The 23,596-nt window shown below is 41.1% G+C and overlaps 6 protein-coding genes across 10 annotated transcripts in view; 2 read left to right on the forward strand and 4 right to left on the reverse strand.

Annotated features, from left to right (window-relative positions):
- The window catches only part of herc1 (HECT and RLD domain containing E3 ubiquitin protein ligase family member 1), a 37,052-nt gene extending 28,501 nt beyond the window's left edge, over window positions 1–8,551 (forward strand). For 3 of the 5 annotated variants that reach the window (XM_079455442.1, XM_079455444.1, XM_079455445.1), the window contains exons 55-78: window positions 53–183; window positions 339–550; window positions 628–748; window positions 851–997; window positions 1,087–1,188; window positions 1,442–1,615; window positions 1,747–2,064; window positions 2,154–2,219; window positions 2,313–2,438; window positions 2,513–2,651; window positions 2,798–2,979; window positions 3,099–3,254; window positions 3,358–3,480; window positions 3,586–3,688; window positions 3,912–4,081; window positions 4,330–4,468; window positions 4,551–4,720; window positions 4,806–4,975; window positions 5,102–5,267; window positions 5,392–5,468; window positions 5,578–5,830; window positions 6,729–6,881; window positions 7,011–7,316; window positions 7,396–8,550. In XM_079455442.1, the coding sequence (XP_079311568.1) occupies window positions 53–183; window positions 339–550; window positions 628–748; window positions 851–997; window positions 1,087–1,188; window positions 1,442–1,615; window positions 1,747–2,064; window positions 2,154–2,219; window positions 2,313–2,438; window positions 2,513–2,651; window positions 2,798–2,979; window positions 3,099–3,254; window positions 3,358–3,480; window positions 3,586–3,688; window positions 3,912–4,081; window positions 4,330–4,468; window positions 4,551–4,720; window positions 4,806–4,975; window positions 5,102–5,267; window positions 5,392–5,468; window positions 5,578–5,830; window positions 6,729–6,881; window positions 7,011–7,316; window positions 7,396–7,581 (3,890 nt within the window). In that variant the 3' untranslated portion in view covers window positions 7,582–8,550. Of the gene's footprint in view, window positions 1–52; window positions 184–338; window positions 551–627; window positions 749–850; window positions 998–1,086; window positions 1,189–1,441; window positions 1,616–1,746; window positions 2,065–2,153; window positions 2,220–2,312; window positions 2,439–2,512; window positions 2,652–2,797; window positions 2,980–3,098; window positions 3,255–3,357; window positions 3,481–3,585; window positions 3,689–3,911; window positions 4,082–4,329; window positions 4,469–4,550; window positions 4,721–4,805; window positions 4,976–5,101; window positions 5,268–5,391; window positions 5,469–5,577; window positions 5,831–6,728; window positions 6,882–7,010; window positions 7,317–7,395 lie in introns of all 5 variants that reach the window. The other 2 variants (XM_079455443.1, XM_079455446.1) reach the window with 1 other exon arrangement.
- A 396-nt stretch (window positions 8,552–8,947) lies between these two features.
- On the reverse strand, window positions 8,948–12,513 carry aph1b (APH1B gamma secretase subunit). Its single transcript, XM_079457828.1, has 6 exons — window positions 12,125–12,513; window positions 11,463–11,633; window positions 11,185–11,258; window positions 10,981–11,103; window positions 10,095–10,222; window positions 8,948–9,918 (listed from the first exon to the last, which is right to left on the reverse strand). The coding sequence occupies exons 1-6, from the start codon at window positions 12,235–12,237 to the stop codon at window positions 9,751–9,753; spliced, it is 777 nt and encodes a 258-aa protein (XP_079313954.1). The 5' UTR covers window positions 12,238–12,513; the 3' UTR covers window positions 8,948–9,750.
- Window positions 12,514–12,872: 359 nt separating this feature from the next.
- slc38a8b (solute carrier family 38 member 8b) lies at window positions 12,873–16,635 on the reverse strand (the record flags this gene model as incomplete). Its single annotated transcript, XM_079455631.1, has 10 exons — window positions 12,873–13,287; window positions 13,408–13,459; window positions 13,568–13,767; window positions 13,846–13,993; window positions 14,111–14,225; window positions 14,382–14,439; window positions 14,551–14,655; window positions 14,842–14,998; window positions 15,698–15,896; window positions 16,438–16,635. 10 exons carry the CDS (start codon window positions 16,633–16,635, stop codon window positions 13,185–13,187), a joined length of 1,335 nt encoding a protein of 444 aa, XP_079311757.1. The 3' UTR covers window positions 12,873–13,184.
- A 923-nt stretch (window positions 16,636–17,558) lies between these two features.
- On the forward strand, window positions 17,559–19,124 carry exosc6 (exosome component 6). The gene has a single exon (XM_079455619.1). It carries the CDS (start codon window positions 17,637–17,639, stop codon window positions 18,447–18,449), a length of 813 nt encoding a protein of 270 aa, XP_079311745.1. The 5' UTR covers window positions 17,559–17,636; the 3' UTR covers window positions 18,450–19,124.
- On the reverse strand, window positions 19,118–21,942 carry tmppe (transmembrane protein with metallophosphoesterase domain). Its single transcript, XM_079455610.1, has 5 exons — window positions 20,856–21,942; window positions 20,652–20,762; window positions 20,398–20,563; window positions 20,142–20,281; window positions 19,118–20,031 (listed from the first exon to the last, which is right to left on the reverse strand). The coding sequence occupies exons 1-5, from the start codon at window positions 21,571–21,573 to the stop codon at window positions 19,841–19,843; spliced, it is 1,326 nt and encodes a 441-aa protein (XP_079311736.1). The 5' UTR covers window positions 21,574–21,942; the 3' UTR covers window positions 19,118–19,840.
- Window positions 21,943–22,305: 363 nt separating this feature from the next.
- Window positions 22,306–22,864, reverse strand: mtbl (metallothionein-B-like). The gene is made up of 3 exons (XM_079462758.1): window positions 22,740–22,864; window positions 22,564–22,629; window positions 22,306–22,465 (listed from the first exon to the last, which is right to left on the reverse strand). Exons 1-3 carry the CDS (start codon window positions 22,762–22,764, stop codon window positions 22,362–22,364), a joined length of 195 nt encoding a protein of 64 aa, XP_079318884.1. The 5' UTR covers window positions 22,765–22,864; the 3' UTR covers window positions 22,306–22,361.
- Between the last annotated feature and the right edge of the window lie 732 nt (window positions 22,865–23,596).

Consider the following 23,596-nt stretch of genomic DNA (forward strand, 5'->3'; position numbering starts at 1 on the left):
TATCAAGGAAATAAGACCTTTATGCGTATGTGTCTGATGCTGTTCTTTACAGTGGCTGTGATGCAAATTGCATGGTACAGTGAGGACCGTCCATTTGCAGTTGGATATGCAGATGGAAAGCTTCTGGTTGGTTCTAAGGAGCCCTTAGAAAATGGATCCTTGGTGGTCATTGATGCTCACAAGGTATATTGGATTGGATTCAATTTATTGTCATTACACACATACAAGTACAGTACAACGAAATGTATTCACGATGCACTATATAAACAACACATATACACATAGTTTTACACTTTTGAAATTAATTAACTTGTAAAATGTTTTTCATGTGTGTCTAGGAAAGTATCAGTTCATTGCGTTGGGCTCCAGGTGGACAAGTGTTGCTCAGCTGTGCCAAAGAGGAGATTGTGCGTCTCTGGACGGGATCTGGTTTGGGTTTGGGCCAAAGTTGGACTTGTCTGCAAAGCATTACCCACCCAGCAGTTGTCAACGCGGTTGCTTGGTGTAACCTGCCTGGTCAAGGACCTAAACCTCTCAACATGTTTGCCACGTATGTCCAAAAAGGCACATAAGAGAAAAATGTCTGATGAGTTTATGTTCTAATCAGTGGGTTTTTATGAATTTCAGATGTTGTCAGAATGGTCTGGTATCTGTGTGGACCGTACCACAGGACCCTTCATCATATTCACAGTCCAGCACTGCATGTCCTGATGCATGGTGGGAAACCGAATCCAAGTCCAAACTGATGGTAACACACCAGTACATCTCTGAATTATAAATTAACTCTATTGTGCTATTCATCTCATGTTTTATTGAGGCTTTAAGATGATTGTGTTCCACAACTCTCCAGCTGGACCCACAGCAGTGTGATGGAGCACTGTGTGTATTCCAGCTGCGGGGTCACATGACTTCCGTTCGGACAGTGGCGTTCAGTCCAGATGGGCTGGCTCTGATGTCTGGAGGGGTTGGTGGACTTTTGAACATCTGGTCATTACGGGTAAGTCTTTATAATTGTGTATTGCCGTAGTTACAAACGTATGACCATTGTGATATAAATGCTAAATGTGTGCCTGTTGGAATATGTAGGATGGATCAGTGTTACAGACCGTAGTAGCTGGATCAGGAGCTATTCACAACACTGTTTGGATCCCTGATGTAGGTGTGGCAATCTGCTCCAATCGCTCTATGGTAAGAAAATCCTGAACATTTCCTGTTCAGAACATTTTCATAGATTTTAAGTAAGGATTGTGAAGATTTCAATGGGTCAAATTCCCCAATATTCTCAAGTTTGCATTTTTTACCAAATATTTTCAGTATGTATATTTCTTGTACAATACACTTTATGTTTTGAAGGTTTAATCAAACCTGAGTGGCTCCAGACATCACTATTGGCCACTCCTGTACATAGAGTAGATGTTGCGTACTGAAGTTTCTTTTGTAGGATGTGCTGGTGGTAAATTGCTCTGCGGAGTTCATGGCAACCAATCACGTGTTAGCAACCTGCCGCACGGCTCTAAAGAAGCAGGGCGTTGTGGGATTGAACATGGCTCCATGCATGAGGGCCTTCCTGGAGAGACTTCCCATCATGCTTCAGGAGCAGTACGCATATGAGAAGGTACTCACAGTTATACTGAAAACTAGATCAGTTTAACAAACACTATTCATGGAAAAATAAAAGAATACCAACAGGTTAATGTTCAATGTGATCATTTGCAGTTTCTCTTATCTTATTTATTTGTTCCTTAGCCTCACGTAGTTTGTGGTGAGCAGCTTGTTCACAGTCCTTACATGCAGTGCCTTGCGTCTCTGGCGGTGGGTCTCCAGTTAGACGCTCTGCTGTGTCACCCTCCTGTCCCACCTCACCTGGCCCACTGCCCAACTGAGCCTGGCACTACTTCCTCACCCTCCCCCGGCTCCTGGGCAAGCAGTGAGTGGGCGTGGCTTCACTGCTTCTCCACCACTGTTAAAACAGCAGAGGCTCTCGCACGTGGACACACCTTTCCTGAGTCTTTTATCGTACCAGATCTGGAACCTGTGGCCACGGACAAACTGACACTGCTTATGGTGAGAGTGATCAACACACCTCAGAATATAAAATCTGTTTATAAATAAACATTATGGAATCAATATTTTGTTGATTATTGTACACATAGGATAACAGCAAATGGGTGTCTGGGATGGATGAGCAGATCATGTCTTGGGCCACTTCCAGACCAGAAGTGAGAGCAAAACTAACAGCATAAAACAAATATTGATACATTATCACTGTTATAAATGTGTAAATGTTTCAAATGTGCTTCTGTGTCTTTAAGGACTGGCACCTCGGAGGAAAGTGTGATGTGTTTTTATGGGGTGCTGGCAGGCACGGTCAGCTTGCTGAGGCTGGGCGAAACATTCTGGTGCCAACTCTCGCTCCCTCTTTCTCTCAAGCCCAGCAGGTATGCATGTAAATGAACACAAACACTACCTTTCAATCATTCGTGTGTTTATTTACTTATTTGTGTATCGTCAGGTTGTTTGTGGGCAGAACTGCACATTTATGATCCAAGCAAATGGAACTGTGTCTGCGTGCGGAGAAGGAAGTTATGGACGCCTCGGACAAGGAAATTCAGACGATCTTCACATCCTCACTGTCATATCAGCACTTCAAGGCAAGTAACAATTGCCCGCACATGGTTACAATTTTAGTGGTCTCGGAGGTCGACAGACATGCCTTTGTAATGCTCAGCTGTGATCGGATTACTCAAGGTTGATCTTTTAAAATTAAAATCTGTCTGTGCAATGTGTTTTTATACAGGATTTGTGGTGACTCAGCTGGTCACATCTTGTGGGTCTGATGGTCATTCAATGGCTTTGACTGAGAGCGGAGAGGTGTTCAGCTGGGGAGATGGAGACTATGGAAAACTCGGCCACGGCAACAGTGACAGACAGCGCAGACCACGGCAGATAGAAGCGCTACAGGGAGAGGAAGTGGTGCAGGTCAGAAAAACACACTTTAAAAATGTGCTGCATAGTCCTGCCTATGCTCATTTGACGTGTTTACTTTCATTCACGCACCTCCCGTAGCCAATATTATTTTGTTGTATAATTGTGTGTAGATGTCGTGTGGCTTTAAGCATTCAGCTGTAGTGACTGCAGATGGAAAGCTCTTTTCTTTTGGTAATGGAGACTACGGCAGACTGGGGCTTGGTAACACATCTAACAAAAAACTGCCAGAGAAAGTTGTTGCTCTGGAGGGCCACCAGGTTGGACAGGTAAGACTCAATAAATTACAGCTGCAGCATGTAAATAAATGTATCATAAACATTAGTTCAAGTTTCTGAAATCATTTGAACATATACATGACCATGATCATAGGTTGCATGTGGGTTGAATCACACCCTGGCCATATCAGCTGATGGAATGACTGTATGGGCGTTTGGTGATGGCGACTATGGCAAACTGGGACTGGGAAACTCCACAGCCAAATCATCTCCACAGGTAAAATGTCGTACACAAACACAAGAGATACACTAAACTTCTTACGTAATAAAGTGTTGATCTTTGCACAATGTGTCATGAAGAGTGTGTGTTCTTGTTTGACAGAAAGTGGATGTTTTGTGTGGACTTGGAATAAAGAAGGGGGCATGTGGGACTCAGTTCTCTGTTGCTCTAACCAAAGATGGAAATGTCTACACTTTTGGGCAGGGTAAGTCATGTAGCCACACATTTATTTCCATCTTGCGATACGGCAGAAGAGGCTGAGCAGCATGTTAAGGCCTATATCTTGTTGTGAAAGGATGACATTTAATAAAAAAACTATTATAATGGTTTTAATATTTCAGTCAGGCTTTTTATGAAAGCAACAAGGTGTGCTGAAGATGTGCTAAATTGTTTCGATTTTGTCCCGATGTCTGCTGTAATGACTTTAGATCGATTGATTGGTCTGCCGGAGGGCCGAGCACGGAATCATAACCGACCTCAGCAGATTCCTGCTCTGATGGGTGTGTTCATAGAGGATGTGGCTGTTGGGGCGGAGCACACACTTGCACTCTCATCAACTGGAGATGTTTATGCCTGGGGGAGCAACTCAGAGGGACAGGTGTGTTTGCATGTGCTAATGGAGGAAGTTTAACATAAGCTTAAACTTATGTTTAGCAGACAACGGGCCCGATGTTTTCTGCATTTCAGTGTTTCACTGTGTGAAACGCCTAAGGATGGGCTGTCTTAACATCATTTGAGTCACCAGATCTAGTGTTGATATTTACCGAGATCACATATTTAAAAGGCACAGTTGACCTAAATCTTGTATTCTAGATGATTCAAACTTTGTAACATGTGTGTTTGTAGCTGGGCTTGGGCCACACCAACCATGTCAGAGAGCCGACCCTTCTGACTGCTTTGCAGGGGAAAAACATCCTACAGATCTCAGCAGGACGCTGTCACAGTGCAGCATGGACTGCACCTCCTGTACCACCACGTGCTCCAGGTATTTTCACACTTGGTGTGCATCAGTTAAAAGTTGAAAAAAGCAGCACGTCTGATTTGCGCTCATTTTCTACTATGCTCAGGTTCATCGGTGCCTCTGCAGTTGGGTTTACCCGTGTCTGTGCCTCCTCAGTACAGTGCTTTAAGAGAGGTCAGTATGGAGGCTCTGAGAGCCAGACTACGTCTGCTCTACCACTTCTCTGACCTCATGTATTCTTCATGGAGACTGCTCAATCTCAGCCCCAACAACCAGGTATAAACCCTTGTCAGCTACATTCAATCTGTTGGACATACACTGTTAAATCCTAAAGCCTCATGATGCTGTTGTTATGTTGCAGAGCTGCACGTCACGCTATAATGCTGGAACGTGGGGTATAGTCCAGGGTCAGCTGAGACCCCTGCTGGCCCCTAGAGTTTACACACTGCCCATGGTGCGCTCTATAGGGAAAACCATGGTGCAGGGCAAGAATTACGGACCACAGATCACAGTCAAAAGAATTTCCACAAGGTCAGTCAGAGCCCTGCAGATTTAGTGCAGTTTTTTACCCCTTTTTTTTACATTAATGCTAAAACGAAAGAACAATTCAGATTCTGCTAATGTTTTATTTTCCCCCTCTCTACCCTTTTCTGTCAGGGGGAGGAAGTGTAAACCCATCTTTGTCCAGATTGCCAGGCAGGTCGTGAAACTAAACGCGTCAGATTTGAGACTGCCGTCCCGTGCCTGGAAAGTAAAACTTGTGGGAGAAGGGGCAGATGATGCAGGAGGAGTGTTTGACGACACAATTACAGAAATGTGTCAGGTAGGGCAATCCTTCATGTGATCTTTATATTGCAGATTGAAAAAAGTTTGATTTATCCGAACGAAAGTTGTTGAAAAAGAATCTGGAAGTATTTATCTAAATAAGACTGCATGTCTGCATGTAGGAGCTGGAGACTGGAGTGGTGGATCTTCTCATTCCTTCACCCAACGCTGCAGCAGAGGTGGGCTACAACCGAGACAGGTGAGAATATTGCATTAGGTTTTTATGCATTTGCATTAAAAATAAACCAGTTGCTTGACTGATCATCAGACAGATGCATTTGTTAGAGTTGTGATCTTTGTGTTTTTAGGTTCTTGCTGAACCCCTCAGCCGGTCTGGAAGAGAATTTGTTGCAGTTTAAGTTTCTGGGGATTCTGATGGGAGTGGCCATCCGCACTAAGAAGCCTTTAGACTTGCATCTGGCTCCAATGGTGTGGAAGCAGCTCAGCTGTATTCCCCTGACCCTGGAGGATCTGGAGGAGGTGGATCTGCTCTATGTGCAGACCCTTAACAGCATCTTGCACCTGGAGGACAGCGGCATCACAGAGCAGAACTTCCATGAGGTGAAGATGGCAACCATTTAATACAAACACATTGAGAAACATGTTATTATGCTCATGTTTAGTGAAATATAACCCTTTTTTATAGTAACAACAGTGGTACTGTTATATCAGGACAGCATGTTTAGTCATTTTATTTTAATGTTTTAAAGGCCCCCTTATCTAGCCCTTTTACAAAATGTAATATACTTCAGTAGACTACTAAGATTTATGAGTTCAAAATTCACCACAGATCCTCTATTATACTGTCCATGATTGCCTGTGAGGAAAAACACGCTGTTTTGGTGTGTGTCAAAGGCATTATGGTATTTACAACGTGCACATTGTTTTTAAATGTGACAATATACGGGACAAACGTGTTTAAAAACAGAAAACATGACCCATTATGAATCCAGCATTTTACTAACATTCGTTTGTGAAGCATCGCGGTGTAAAGTGACTTCACCTGATGTCTTCTGCACATTCTATTGAGAAATAAAACAAATCCACAGCGTCTGAGGTGTCGGGAGTAAATGAAGACGTATGTTCAGTCTTGCATTCAACAACAAAACACCTTGTAGCTCACTATAGGTAGCGGAAGAAACATAGGCGGACGGTGTAGAACTAGATGAGGGCGGAGATAACAGAGTCCATCAGCAGTCATAGGGACGGCTCAATCAATGTGACGTCAAGTTACTAAGAGAATGCCAACAGCGCGTTCAAGAGGACAGTTGGGGTTTATTGGGGATTAAAAAAAAATGTGTGGATGTTTATCATTCTAGGGGATCTGTACACACTATGCTAATTGACAAACTTTTTTTATTTATTTATGATCTCAAGTGAGACACAGTGGACATAAGGAATTAAAATGTTGGATTGTTTGAATGTTCATTTGACATGGTCTTTCTTTTGTTTATAACAGATGATTCCTCTGGATTCATTTGTTGGTCAAAGTGCAGATGGAAAGATGGTTCCCATCATCCCAGGTGGGAACAGCATACCATTGACCTTCTCTAACAGAAAGGAATATGTGGAACGTGCCATCGAATATCGACTTCATGAAATGGATCGGCAGGTTTGTGTTTGACCCAATAATGTCAAATTATATCCACACCCACTGTAAGAAGACTATGACTTGTAATTCAATCAGCAAGTTCACAATGAAATGCGTCTCATCTTTCATATTCTCTTCGGTATCTGTCAGGTGGCGGCGGTACGAGAGGGCATGTCATGGATCGTCCCCGTACCCTTGCTTTCCTTACTAACAGCACGGCAGATGGAGCAGATGGTGTGTGGGCTGCCAGAGATCAGCGTTGAGGTTTTAAAGAAGGTGGTCCGGTACAGGGAGGTAGATGAGCAGCAGCAGCTGGTGCAGTGGTTCTGGCAGACGCTGGAGGAGTTCTCAAATGAAGAGCGAGTGCTCTTCATGCGCTTCGTCTCTGGACGTTCCCGTCTGCCGGCCAACACTGCAGACATCTCTCAGAGATTTCAGATCATGAAGGTGGACCGGGTAAGATTCAGTGTGTGTGTGTTTTTCTATGAAGTATTTGGGGGTGTGTGTGATATTGTGTCATTCTTTTCTCTTTCAGCCATACGACAGTCTTCCCACCTCTCAGACGTGTTTCTTCCAGCTCCGCCTCCCTCCTTACTCTAGCCAATCGGTGATGGCTGAGCGGCTGCGTTACGCTATTAATAACTGCCGTTCTATTGATATGGACAACTACATGTTGTCCCGCAACGTGGACAATGCAGACGGGTCGGATACAGATTACTGACCCCCCAAATATACACAATCAGATGGACTTTGTCACAGGACGTTGGTTAGGATTCGGTGAAGGCTTTTATGATTTTTATGATCCAAAAACATTTTCAGAATAACATCTTAAACACATAATTCAGTGTTTTTATTTTCAATGCAATTTGTTTACACACAACACACATACGTGTGTTTATTTTTTTATCCTCTTTCGCCACAATTTATTTGGCTCTGCCTTTTTTCAGAATATTCTGCATGAAATTTATTCATTTTAGAATATGTATAAAATAATGGAGAAAAGAATATTGTACATTGTGTATAATGCTTCATTAGGAAATTGTTTTACATGAGTATCTGTATTTATTTGAATTTCGAAAAGCCTACACCAGGTTTCTTATGTCAGATGCAATACATGTTTCCATCTAACCTGCCTGTCATCTGTTTCATTGAAACCATGCCTGAAGCAACAAACGGGTACATTTTTATTTTTTGACGTTTCATGACGAACATTTTTTGTATAAGAACAATCATTTAGGCCAGGTTTCACAGACAAGGCTTAGTTTGAGCCAGGATTATGCCTGATTTAAAATATGATATGCAAGTCTCTTATGTAAAATGCCTTAGATAAAACTAGTTTGCATCTTGAGCCAAAAAAATGGTACTGATGTAGGGCCAACAGGGCTCATATGACACCCCTTTTCATCGCCCTCCAATGGCTACCGGTTGAAGATTCGATATCAGATTCAGGTCACTGGTGTTTGCCTACAGGACTATCACTGGATCTGCACCGGCATACATTCTCACCCTCCTACACTCCATCAAGAACCCTGCGTTCAGCAAACGAGCGGCATCTTGTATTGAAAAGTCCCACTCATTCTCCTTCACAACTCCTTCCTGGTGAAACATTCTTCCTAACCGGTCCGGTCAACCACATCTCTCACGACCTTCATAAAACGACCTAAAACCCATCTCTCCTGTGAATACTTGACAAATGAAAACAAACACTGACACACTCTTTCTCTCAACAGGAAGTGGTCTAGCTTTCGTTGAAACTAGTAACTTTGTATTAGCACCTATTGTATTATTGCTTATTGCTCCCCGAACTCTTTGTAAGTCGCTTTGGATAAAAGCATCTGCTAAATGTAAATTATGTATTTTAGGATATGTCAGGGCAAGATATTTTAGGTTAAGACAGCGCTAACCTTCATTTTAGACTGGGACTAGCCTTAAGCCTCGTCTGTGAAACTTAGCCATAATGTGTTGGATTTAGGGTTTAATGGATCAATTAAGATTTCCCTGCTGCTTTTATAAACATTCACAAACCTGTAAAAAACATGCAGAACATAGAAAAATCTTAATAAGCAAAAGAATGGGGAGATTAGGATGGATTTGAGTTTAAGCTACTTTAATAAGAATGAAAATGCAGATATCTCACAACCAAGTGTAACTATGCATATGACAGTCCAAACTGACATCCAAACACATTCACTGACCAACTTATGTTAAATAATATATTCAAAGGTTCCTGTGATTTAAAAAAAAGTGGCTTCACTGCACTTATCATTCAAGCTGTTTAAATAGGAGTAACAAAGGTTTGGAGACATGACGAAATGTGATGCTCTAGGAGAGCTGAGATGGGTCTGTAAAAAGCTACATTCAATAGAAATAAGATCAGTCACGTGAATTAAACTGGATTAAATGGTAAACAATGCGTTTGATCGCCATTATATTAAAAGGTGAATAATGCCTTATAGGAATTGTTCTTAATGATAAGACAATGTTAACAGAGAAGCTCAGTTAAAAATGAAAAACAAATGCTTTTTAACAACTTACAAGCAGACTACACCAGACATTGTTCAAAACCACCTACTGGGGTAAATATCAGACATGAATGCAACCCTCAACATTTACAGAATTCAGTATAAAACAGTTCTCTCTCTTAGACGCTTTGTCTCGCTCACACACACAGAACATGAGGTACAGAACAGAAAATGGAATAGGAGGTAATTACACAAGGTGCCAGATCTGCAGACATACAATTCCTGTTACTCGGCAACAACTGTTACGCACACTATCCTTATGGTTGATAAGCTTCCCGTTAACAAGAGTTCAGGGTTGCTGACCATTTTGTTGGTCTATTGGCTCAGCGAGTCTGTCTTTGGAGAAAGTCCCATTTGCAGCCGATGGGTTATCTAGGCCTGTGATTGGCCAGCAGGAAGTCTTTATCTTTACAGGTGAGACAGAGTTTGAGGTTCCGCAAAGAGCCTCCGGCACAGGAGTACGCCCAGGCTGCCATGACAGAGAGTACGATGTAGGTTGGGATCAAACTGCCTTGATAGTGTGGGTTTACAAAGGTCTGTAATGAACAATAAAAGACATCATCAGATCAGAGAAACAGTGATAGAGGACAACTGAGTAGATGAGAAAGCAGTGGAGGAATACCAAGAAAAAATGAATCTATCCTGTGATAAACTTGTGACCAGAAATTTGCTGGTTATCTAATGCTTGACTATATGATGTGTGGTCACTTACCAGGCATGATACTAGCAGATGACTGACCACCACAGCTCCAAGAGCCCACCATCTCTGTCGCTCACAAGCCTCGAAGAAAACAACCCCCCAGAACATATGCAGCAGGATGATAGCCAGCGTCATAAAAGCTGTGAAGAAAAACCCACACACCAGAGCTTAAAGGAAAAGTTCACCTCAAAATCAAAATTGTGTTTATTTCTCACATGACGTTCAACATGTTTCAAGACCTCTCTGCGTCTTCGGAACAGAAAGATATTTTAGGTGACATCCGTGAGATTTCCAGGCCTCCCCATAGACATCATGGTTAAAGTTGTTGTCAAGGTCCAGAAAAGTACTTAAGTCATAAATGCGAAAAATAAACCAAAATAACGACTTTAATCTATATTTCCTCTGTCTTGTCCTTAGTCTATGGTGCGTGTTCACGAGAGCACTTCGACATATGCGCATTTCGTAGGGGCGGACTCTAAATGCAACCCTGAAATACAAATCTGTGTTTACAAGCAGACGCACATTGTATATAAACTGATCTTCGCAAACTGTCTGATGATTTCGATATTGAAGAAGACTTGCACTTTTTTTTGCCCAACAGTACAAACCGAATGCGTCGAAGTGCTCTCGTGCACACCATAGACTGACCAGACAGAGCAGAATATATCGATTAAAGTCGCTTCAGAAAATTGTATTGAGCCACTATGAGCGGATGGACCAATTTAATGATGTCTTTATTACTTTTCTTGATCTTGACAACAACTAGTATAAACACGATGTCTATGAGGAGACCTGGAAATCTCTCGGATGTCACCTAAAATATCTTTATTCGTGTTCCGAAGACACTTTCCAATCATAATGAATATTATTATTTCATCACACGTCGGCATTTCATTACCAGAGGATATGAAGTAATGCTGAGGGTCGCCATGGATACCAACAGTTCCCGGACCCAGCGAGTCAGAGAGTATGTTCACCACAGAAAAAGCTCCACTCATAAACCCAAAGCCCAGGCCGGATACTGCAAATCAGCCGCCAAATGGCACACTCTTAGACACAGTCAAACAAACAGCTGTTGATATCACATGTGATGGATGTATACCATATGCTAGCTGCCGCATGGAGATGGGCATGGTGTCCTCCTGACTGAGCGCCAACAGGCCTTCATTTGCTTTCCTGTGAGGGAGATACAATATCAGATGTTAACAAAAACCCTCGTTGTGATGCTGAAATGCACCACCCACACAGCACCAACAATAAGTGCCACTGTTAATCATCAAGGTGATATTTACACTGCAATCCTGACATCGGCAACACGATATGCCAGTTTATTGATTATGCAGAATATACTAAAGACGAAGACAGACTGTGAACGCTTACTTTAGCAGTTTGTAGTAACCAAATCTGAAAGCCTCCTGAAGCAGCACAGAGAGCACGACTCCGAAAATGAGCAACCCTCTCTGCTGTGTGGCGCTGTTCTTGTTGCTGATCTGAACTGTGATGAACCACACAAGAGACGACAGCAGCAAAGACACCAGCCAGAAAAATGCCCTACAACAGAAAACCCGACGTTACGAACATTATTAATTCGATGCTCTGGATCATATTGTGTGAAATGCATCTTTATTCTCGCCATATAAAACTCTGGCTTAACATGACAACTGAGCTCATGTCTGTGTTACAGGTGGCTTTGGTCAAATGAGATATAACACGATCTGAAGTGTTAGACGCTTTTAAAGCAGGTCGATCACATTCTTACCGTTCGTGCAACTAAAAGTTACTTAAGTGCTTCCTCATTCCTTTGTTTCCTTGATGGTGCTCGTCCTCCTTCCCTTAAAACGTTTACTTTACAACTATTATTATGATTCGGTGAGTATATTGTGTGTGCATGTGTCACATTTCTATGTCGTAAATCACAGAAAATCATAGATATTTTATCCGAACAAAAGATGTGACGGGTCGTTCCCGGGCCATATTTAATGCTGTATCACGAGACTCAACCTGCAAACCCGTGTGCCCAGGTTTTTGCCCCCAATACATACCCCGCTATGAGGAAAATCACACGTAGAGGATCCCGGGCGATTGTAAACAGGAACAAAGAGACGGCCGGGCCGAAAGCGATGAACGTGCAGCCGAAAAACACCGCCACTGTCATGATGGAGCTCCGCTAGCCTGCCAATTCCCACAAATCACCGCCAACTTTACACGGATAAGGGTCCTCGGAGGCTCTCAACACTTTTCGTCCATGTGCGAATATGTACGGTGGTCAATCGGTTCGGTTTGATTGAGAGCTATCGAAACATTAGTGATGTTTTCTTCGAAGTAGGTTGAGTGGGTTCCGCGCTACGACTGCCGAAGCTCAGCACAACGGGAAAATGACTTCCGGTGTCCAGTCATGTGACCGCTTTTTAGAATAGTTCATCTTTACTTCCACAGTTAACAAGCATAAGCATAATAAAACATATTGTAATAGGTTAACGGTTATAATGGAAATTGTAATGTTAACTTTCATGGTCCGTGTTGTCATCTACAGGGAACCAATAGAACATTTAATGCTACTGGCCAAAATACACTACGTACAAGAATCTTGTAATGGTTTTAATGGTAAACTGCTGATTATTCATAATGATATTTATAATAAAACCATTCGGATTTTTATTTGTGTCCGCTGTTTAGATTAATTATATAGTACATGGGAAGTTGTGCTCAATAACTGTAACATGGAGTATATCTGGTGCTTATTTAAGGAGTCAACTGAATAATAATGCCCACTATAGGCCATTTCACAATGACCTTTAAACAAAATGTTAACTTAGTTTATTAGGTTATTGCAAATGTTTAAAACAGTCAATGTTTAAATTAATACTTAGGCCTGTATTGTCACATAGCATCCAAATGCAGACATAGGCTCACAGACATTTAAATGCATTTCTTATTCTTGTTTAAACACACACAAATTGTATTTGGAATAAATTAAATTTAAAGGCACAACAGCAAACAAAATATCTCCTTCGAGAATCTCTGTATGGGATCTTGCCATCAAATTTGATCAATAAAATATTTATTAATCAATTTTATTAACAAACTTTGTTGAAACAATGATTAGAACTTGTGCATGAGCTCCATAACAGCAATAGTGGTGCTCTGACCAAAGATAAAAACTCCTATGATAACGGTAACCACTCCCCAACCCGTCAACAAGTTTCTGAAAATGACAGAAATAAAACTATTATCAACATTGAAAGCACTGAAAACAAAGCCAACACATTAAAAGTCACTAAGACATAAGAGGTCTCTTAAAACATACAACACAGATGTCACCCACCTCATCCTGTAATTTATAGGTTCAGTCTGCATGGCAAAAATGAGACACAGACCTGCAAAGAGTGAGCTTTATCAGTAACACCATCAGTGTGAATGCACACATGCTTGTGAGCTGACTGTTATAGTAAATGGACTGTAGATTGTATCATTAAGTGTCTCACCAGGAAAAATGAAGATGAAGAAGGCACTAATTCCCCCGATTACACTGATGACCTCACTCATGTCTGGTACAAATATGGCAATGAGGAGGGTCACAGCGATCCAGAGAATTGTCAGAACTACACGGCACCGACACTCAAACACAGATGTGATTATGGCCCGTCTTTCCCAATACCGCAATATTTGTGTTAGAATCACTGATCTGTGAACAAGGAACAATCATTGGTACATAAGTGTGTGCATGCCATCATTTCAGTGTACAGTATTTTTAGTACAGTACCTGCCAAGCAGCAGAATTATAGGATAGATTGTAAGGATTGAAATTCCAAAGAGCAGCCTAGCAATAATCATCACAACATCATTTCCAGGATATGACATCAGGATATCTGAGGCTACTTCCCGTCCAAATGTAAGAAATCCAAACACACCTGCAGTATTGTGACAATTTGTCAGTCTCTCGGTGTAAGAAAACAATGAAAATAAAATATAATTAAGATCAGATTAAAACGAGCTCTATAAATGGGTACTTATCACTTTTGACTCACCAGTGAGAGTATAAATTAGCAGGCAGAAAACCATAGAAGTAACTGAGATAAAGACCCAGTGTGTGATTTTTTTGTTCTGCATGCTGCTGTATATCGCAATAGATGCTTCGTGACACTGTAATTCAAATAAACCCACATATAAACAATACAGCATTCATAAAGTATATTAAGTAGTTATAATGATTACAAAAGAGAGAGTGTGTGTGTATCTGTACATGGGAGTATGCATTACAAATGTAAATAAATATAGGATTTCTTTATACAATCTGACCTGGAAACCAAAACATATAGTAGGAACCACACTGAACATGGAAGCCCATGAGTCCAACCTGACCAAACACAACATGTATACAATTATTGTTATACACCGACATATATATCCCAAACTTACATGTGCACATAATAAAACATCCATATTAGGACCTACTCTCAAATCTCACCCTTCACTGTGCTCTGGTGTGAGATCAGCTGTGTGCTCATCTTTCAGGTAATATTTTACAATAACAGACACGCCCAGGTATGTAGCAGCCAGAGTCCCCAGAACACTAGAAGTATGAGACATGAAAAAGCTATTTGAGATGACAGAATGTAGGTTAAAGAAGCAGACGTGGTGGGAGAGAAATATGCAATATGCAGAAAGGTTCTACTCCCTTGACTCTTTGTAACTGATGAAAGTTTTACATATTGTCGAAATATTCGGGGTATAACATATATCTGCTTTTCACACACACCTGGTGTATTTCTGAATGCCGATCTCCTTGGGTATTGAAAGTGGGAGGATGATAATGAGGCACATGAGAAAGAGTGCAAAACGGTGATCTGTGTACCAATGATATGGAATCTCTCCCTCTGTGGCACCCGTCACTGTCTCATACAGAGACAGACACACTGAAACAAACAAACACTGTTAATGTGTACATGAGCACTGTAGCCAGGTTTCCATTACAGGTTTGCGCAAAATTTAAGCAATGTTTTCTAAACGTCGATTAAAACAGTATCGCAGAATGACTGCGTTTCCATTAAATGATGTTATGCGATTAAGGTTATTCTTCTCGCGATAAATCATTCTTCTTTGTACTTTTTGTGGCAGGTTGCATGAAAACTTCATTGCATAGTGCCACTCACTGTGATGAAAGAGTGAAGAGAAATGTCTATATTTCCTTATATATTTTCATATTACCTGACTGTAAATCTCCATAATGCACTCACTTGTTTTCTTGCATTTAAGCCATCATATCACAAGATATTACTTAATGTGAATTCCTTACATACTATCTTTCCAAATGTTCAGCCAAAAACATTTATGTTAAAACATACCACAGGGTGATACTACTTTTTTATACGCCACGTTAATTGTAAATTTAACAAAAAGTGTTTCCATAGCAGTGTTGTGAAATATGCCTTTAACGTAATGCCTGAAAAAACACCTCATGCGAGCGTGAGAACTTTTTTGCGATACATGGGATTTTTTGAGAAATGTATGTGTTTCCATTGGGCATATTTTAAATTTGCGCGTTTTGGAGGGTAACGGAAACCTTGCTAATGATGACTCAAAGACAGCACAGCAGACATAAGTGTACAGCTCACATTTATCCAGTTGGTCCTGCACAACCACCAGAAAGGCAACTGAGATCATAAAGAGGTTGAAAACAAAGCAGATTTCACACAGATGTCCGATCCTTCGTCCACACACCTCACGCACCACATCATGATACGTGTTTTGCCGGCTAATTGATGAAGCATAGCCAAGAATGACCAAGCCGCTGATCAGAAATACCAGAGACACCTGATAGAGAGAGAGAAAGGTGTTAAACTGCAAAATGGACATGCTTCAGCTATATTCGTATTAGCGGCACTGTGTTAAACCTTATGTAGGCTTGCTAACAAGGAACTTCTAGTTTTCTGGAGAACACTAAAACCTGGTGACCAACCTGACACCCACACCACCACTCTTATGGCAATGCCATGACTAGTTTAAGTTTTTCCTCGGTAAAGAAGAAATGGACCCCTGCCCATGTGCACATTCAGCACACTTTCTCTAAAACTTTCTGTAGAAACAGTTCAACTTTCTAACTTTATTAAGGAATTACACCACATGTAGTATAAAAAAAGAACACATGAAAACTGGCTCATTATTACCAGAAACTCGCTGCAAGGCACGTAAGTTAAAGGTATGTCAGAATTTAATATAATATGCTTTCCGGAATGAAGCTGAACTTTGGGCACTGATGATAAAAAAATGCTCAATTAAATTTGCACACTGTTGCACCTGTAAGTGCCCTGCTGTAAAAATGATCTACATAGGTCAGAAGGAAAAAACAACACACCATCTCCACGCTGATGGCTGTGGACACACCACCAGCCTTCTCAAAGGCCCAAGGAAAGTTAAGTAGTCCCGCGCCGAGGGCAGATTTAAGCATGATGAAAATGGCCCCAAACGAGCCGAGCCGCGGGACGTCCGAACCCCGCGCAGGTTTGGACAGGATACTGATGCTGCGTATACTCTCCCGGGCCAGTTCCTCCATGGTCAATACGAGCTCCGGAACTACTCAAGTCTTAGAGAAGAATTAATACTCCAGTTTGTGAGTAAAATATGTTCAGTTCTCTTTTTCTCTTAAACAATAACCATCGAAGAAGCCTATCAGCTGTATAAACGCGCGCTGTATTTCCAATGCATCCGTGCACTTGTCCAAAATCACTGTGCTGTTTAGTAAAGCGAGCGAGGCTGCCTCAAGTAAGACCCTTTAAAAATGTCATCTCAAGGTGAGAAATGTTGTACATACTTGTTAGCGTTTGTAACAGTGTGCTCCGAGCCCAAATATTTGCTTTCCTAAAGATGTATGTTAGGAGGAATTTGCTTCTGATTTAACACAAGAGCGACAGGTAAGCGACCTCAACTTAATTTTGTCTAGAACAAAATAATTCACGTATTGTATGTTAACCTAAAGGGTTTGTGAACCTTTGCGACCCCTTTTGAACCCCCTGTATATACATTTGACGTTTTTACGGCACGTGTCCCTTGCCGGGCTCTCGGAAATTGGATAATTCCCACTTCAACCCGGAAGTAACGTCTGGATTTAGTAACATTAAAAGTATTTAGTAACAATAAAACATTTGTGTTAATAATGATTTAGTAGAATTAAAACATTACAAGTATCTGCTAACATTAAAAGAGCACCGTTCCATAAATTATTTATAAATACAATTATTATTATTAAAGGGGCTTACGAAGGATTACATAAATAAATCTGACTTGGGACAAATATATAAAAAACATATCTTTTGAAGAAAATAGACATGGATTTTAAACGTTTAACAATACTTTTTTAAATGCCCGTTTCCTACTTCTCAATGCAGAAATTGGTACATAAGGTCAGCCAGGGAACTTTCGCGTTGTCGTGTCACGCCTATCCGATAGATGGCGGTAGCGCATGACAGTCACGTACCACATTTTGTGCCTCGAACAAGATCCAACCAGCTTCGCGTTTGAAAGAGTGGTGTTCGTAAACACGTGGGGTCTTTGAAAATGCCACTTGACACAAAACGAATTCGTGGACCGGAGGAATCACAATCCCCGCTATTTTTTCTTTCCCCTGATAAAGTTCCGGAAAGCGGCAGCAGGGAAGGTGTACGAGGGAATGGAGATGTCCGGCCAGTGTTTGCGCGCTGCGGACTCATCAGTCAGGCCAAAGGATCTGCTTACCTCGAGGCTGGGAACACCAAGATCATTTGTTCGGTGTACGGCCCAAAAGAAATTGAACGCAAAGACGAAACGGACATGAAAACCGGTCGACTCGTTTGCGACTTTAGGCTTGCGCCGTTTTCCTGTTTAAAACGAGGTGCCTGGATCCAGGGCAGCGAGGAACGAGACCTGTCCGCGGCGCTGCTCGAGAGTTTGCAGCCAGGTGTTTGCCTGCACAAATACCCGCGGTCTCAAATCGAAGTTAATGTCATGGTTCTGGAGAACGACGGCTCGATTCTTGCACATGCGGTTACGTGCGCTTCTATTGCCCTGGCGGATGGCGGTATTGAAATGTACGATGTGGTGTTGGGCTGTGCGCTGAGACAGAACGGAGATTCTTGTCTCGTTGATCCGTCATACTCAGAGGAGTGCGGCAGCTGGCAGGCGGGGTACGGAGAGAATCAGGGATGTGTCACTGTGGCTCTGCTTCCAAACCTAAATCAAGTGTCTGGTTTGAACGCTGAGGGGGAGATGCGGGAAGACACACTGACAGATGCCGTGAAAACATGCATGGACGGCTGTCACAAACTCTATCCGGTATATCAGCAAGTGCTGATACGGGCTGTAAAGAAAAAAGCCCCTCCGCCCGTGAAGTAAACTTTCACACCATTACTTGGTGATTCAATTGTTCAAGTATATAATAAAAGTTTAAGTAATCATTGTAAATAAATCCTTGTTTTTTGCATTTACTCACCAAATTGTAATATATATCTGGGGCCATGGAATAAACATAGGCTCCGAGTTCATACATTAATGTCAACATTTACTCACCCTCTTGTCATTTACATTTTGTATGACTTTCTTTCTTTTGCAGAACACAATTTTAAGACATTTTAAAAAATGTTGTTAACCAGCATCCAATTGCATTGGTTTTGTGTCCATACAATAGAAGTGAAAGGGGGCCAGTGCTGTTCAATTACCAGCATTCTTCAAAATAACTTTTGTTTTCTTCAGAGAAAAAGAAAGTCAAAAAGGATCGAAATGACAAGAGTTGATGACAATTTTCATTTTTAGATGAACTATCACTTACTTTTCTTGCAGACATGGAATTAGATGGGACTAATCTCTTCCTTTCCATATTTTAATTAGACAAATCTACCTTTTTATGTGTAACTGACTTGAAGTTATGAACAGAAATAAAAAATAGATGACTTAACTTGTAAGACTAGTCTAAGCAGTTTATGGAACCGGAACCTGTTCTAGCTCTATAGATGCTTCTATCTTATTGGGGTCTAAAGTAGAAAAAACATTTTTTGAGACTGACATGTTGCAGTAAGAACCTTTAATCACAAAAACCTAAAATCACTGTAGACTGTTAATGACATCCATGATTTTCACATAAATTACAGTTGAAACAGTCAAATGAATTTCAGTTTAATTACTGTCGTAAATATGCATCACAAAAAAGATAGTAGACCTGGATAAAACACAAATGAATGTGCATTCATTAAAAAAAAACCAGCACTTTTGAATTTCAATATTTTCATAATAAAGTGCTTGAATTCCTCAAATATTTTGCCAAATAAATATAATGCCACAGTGAAAAAGCTAACAGGCTTGGATCTCTTAGGTTGTCCCACACTGCGTTGACTTGTGTACAGTAAAACAGGCTTTTTCCTTATGTCTGTTGAAGCAAGCTTAATTGTATGTGCATAGGTTGTGATTATTATAGTCAAGTTATTAATTATTTAAAAATATTTATAAATAATGCATACCATGTTATTTAATTTTACCATATATGGGTAGTTGACAGATATAAATTGTGACATAGCAAAACAAATTCTTAGGCTATTTTATATTATTATAAAATAATGTTATTAACAGTTTGTTTTCTAAATTGTTGTCGTCACACCATAGGACACATTGTATGGTTTATTTGTCAACTACCTATGTTTAATTATGTAAATATTATGAAGCAATGAGGTCATGAATTTGTATCAGGGGAAAATATTCATTTGAACCCTGTTTTAAATTTTGAGTATGTGGTTTCATGCGCGTTTCAGTATAATGTTTGTGATTTCTGAATGACTTCCAATTCTCATTGGAATGCCATAATAACCCGTTCCAGGGGTAACATAGACCATAGTGTGTTCAGAGACACGGTAGAGTCCACAGAAAAATGGGTTTGCCAGAAATGCCAGGATGGTGAGGGGGAATAGCTGACCAGCATGTGTGTGACCTACACAACACAAATTTGCATTTTACTTCCAGTTAGAGATTAATTTGTGATTGGCAAGTTGTTCTTAAAATTGCACTTTAAAAAATTATTGTGAAGACCATAAAATGTACCTGAAAGTACCAAGCTGATGTCTGGCCTTTGCTGGATAGCCTGTTTGGCAGCATGAGGTTGATGTGCAAGAAGAATAATGGGGCTCTCTGCACTGCAACCACTGAGAGCTTTCTCAACATCCATGCCATGGCCTGGGTATCTTTAACCAAAACATCACTTTCGTAAGCCCATCAGAAAATCACATGAAAAGCACAACATTTGTAAATATTCAAAGAGTCGTTTCGTTGTTTTTAAAGACTTCAGCTATTGACTAACCGCAGCATACTGGCCTCCAGGTCATCAATGCCCGCAAGGCAAATCCAGTCTTGAGTTTGTTCAGGGCGGAACACTTTTGCGTGGCTGTTGTGAAGTGGCTGAATGCCCATTGAACGCAAAAGCTCAAACCAGCCTTCGACATCTGCAGTGTAGTAGTCATGATTGCCTTATAGCCACACACACACACAAATGTTATACATAAATCAGGCATACCATTTTTGCCTTATTTATCTTGTATTTCTACTAAAACTGACCTGTAGCGAAATAGGAACCCAGTCGAACCTTTATCTGTCCCAATGGTTCTGCAGCGCTCCTTAGTCTAGTTACCTGAGCGTCCGTCAAATCACCCACAATGACCACCACATCTACAGTACACAAAGATTCAGACAAGATGTGTTAAATACATATCAGCCTTTAAAATGTTACAGTGAAACCCCTTAATGCTGTGATGTTGTCACCTGGATCCAGCTCATTCACCATAGTAATGATGCGCTGCAGTTTGGAGAAGCCTATTGTGGGTCCCAGATGAATGTCTGACAGAAGCACCAACTTGAGTCCACTCAAATGCTCAGGAAGCTTCTCCATTGGGATCTCCACCTCAACCACCCGTGGAGGCTGCGCTGCGTTTACCAAACCATACACTGCCAATATTGCTGTTACTATTAATGCCAACACTGTCTGGTTGGTGGATCCACTCGCTACCACATCTTCAGTGGCTCGGCCGTGTGAGAGAAGCCTGCGAAAGCGATTTAAGCATCCAAACACCACCAGGAAGAACAGCAGGATTACATAAATCCCCAAACAAGAGAAACTCAGTAATGAAAACCAATGTGGTTCCCTGTCCACGAGGAAAAACATACTAAAGTAACTCCCATGAACGAGAATAAGAAACAGCAGAACAACAAGACGCCAGCATCTTTGCGGGAAAGTAGGCACAGTTCTGGTCCCGCACAGTCTTCTCACCACACATTTCCAGATGTAAAGCGAGCCAAGAAGCAGAAGGGAGTTAATGAAAAGAATGAACTGCACGCGAAACAGCAAAGCACGGGTGTTTTTGTCAACCTGCTCGGTGATGAGTGTTCTAGATATTATCATAGAGAAAAACACAACAGCCGATGCGATTCCGACTTTCCCCTCAGCGGAGAGGCGACCGAAGCCGAACATATTGGCCGTCATGTGCTTGGTCAATGACCCCTGCGATGACTATAGCAAATACAATGCGCTCATGTTTGAGAACACAGTATACGAATTATAAGAAAGCCTGTCGTACAATACATACCCCGTCTTTAACATATACGTTATTCTCGCAAATGGGTCAACAAAAGTACTTCCGCAGATGGCCGCTGCCTGATAAGACTACAGTCATGGCTCCTGGTCAGAAAAGTCATACAGAAATTGCCCACTAAAGATATAAAACATCTATGCGCCAGAGATTTTTAGCGAAACTCAACATTTTAACATCATTTTCTGACATTTCCTTTCAAGCTTGTCAGCGCATGCGTCTCTGTGCGATTGTATCAGTGGCCTGTAACATTAAAGATGCGCGTATAATGTGACGCTCTTCATCCGGATTGGATAGGGGCTCACTGAATGTGATTGGCTACCTTTTAAAATGATCATCACCAGTACAAATAAATGCAGCAGCAAATGATTCACATTTAAATTGGTTGTATATTAGATACGTTTAAAAGATGACACATTTGATCGCTTTTATGAAATGTAAAACAAGACGAGATATTTCACACGTATTTGACCATTTTTAGATTTGTGGACATTATGCGTTCGCTTAAAGGGTTCCTGTAGCTGTCCACTATGCGTAAATAGGAAATATGTGATGCATCTATCTACACTTCAATGTCAATCGAATTGACAAATAATCAGCACGACAAAAAAATACAAACAGCCAAGTGCGTCATAGAATATGCTTTTATTTAAGCACATGTCAGAGCTCTTATTAATTACAATCATTTGCTGCAGTGTTTCTCGCATGACTTCCCCTTGTCCTTGCACGCACTCTCACAGCTCTTCGTACCCTTGCTGCATCCAGATGGACAGCCAGTGCAACCACCTACCGAGTCGAAATAAAGCGAAATATGTTTAATTCTGCAGAACCTTGGAGATACGTAAAGATGTATTTTTATTTCGGGTGGTAGCTATGCGACTCACTTTTCTCGCATTTTGCGCACGTGCATTTCGTGCATTTGCAGTTCTGCCCGCAGTTACACGTTCCAGCTGCAACACAAACAGAAAGGTCTTACCGCGCCATCGCATGCTGTTGTTATGTTACTCTCCAAATGCTATTCTATGCTAGATGTGGTTATAGATGTAGTTCATACACTTACTCTTAGAACAGTCACACGGGTCCATTCTCCCCACTTTAATTCCAAAGATTACGTGATGATTCCGTGGCGAATCTGGTAGTAAATATAACTGCTGGTGTGTGCGTCACAATTACGTGTAATCGTCATGTGAGTGCGCTCATGGGTAAACTGAGGCTGTGGCTGTGTTCAAATAACCCCACTGCGGTCTTTGAACTTGACAACTTGACTACTTTCATCACGAATGTCCTGTTTTGGGCCCAAGTGTTGTGGTGGGCGTGAAGATGTAGTATTTCTAACCCGTTTTGACACATTTATAGCAAGTGCAAACATGTAACGTTAATTAATATGGTGTTTCTAATTATGTGATTAAAAGAGGTTATGCAAAATTGCAGTATAATCTTTACGTAAAAAGGCCAGTAATTGTATGAGTAATAGACACACAACAAATATAGTATTGTGTAAATAAATATAGTTTTGTGTAAATAATAAAATAATTATTTGAGTAATCAACTCATTCACAACCAACATGGATTTTGTATATTATTCTTTATTTGTGAAAAAATGCATAGATGGAACGTTAATTACAATATTTATTAACTTACATTTATACGATTCTGCAACCGCCATAAGACTCTTCTTCTCTTGCGTTTTAATAACGGTTGAAAATAGCGCGTGCCTCAAGGTGCATTAGGGGTATGGTCTAACCGTTAAGTGTACATCGATTGTATACTCGTTATTGCGGTGCATTGTGGGATTGAATGAGTGCACTCAACAGTGTCCACTATAATTTCGGACACCACTACAAAATGGATGTCCCCTGAAATAGTGCACTATATTAGGGTATAGGGGCTATTGCGGCCACAGCCAGAGAGATGTCG

The sequence above is a fragment of the Barbatula barbatula genome (genome assembly GCF_947034865.1).
Source record: "Barbatula barbatula genome assembly, chromosome: 1".
NCBI classification, from domain to species: Eukaryota; Metazoa; Chordata; class Actinopteri; order Cypriniformes; family Nemacheilidae; genus Barbatula; species Barbatula barbatula.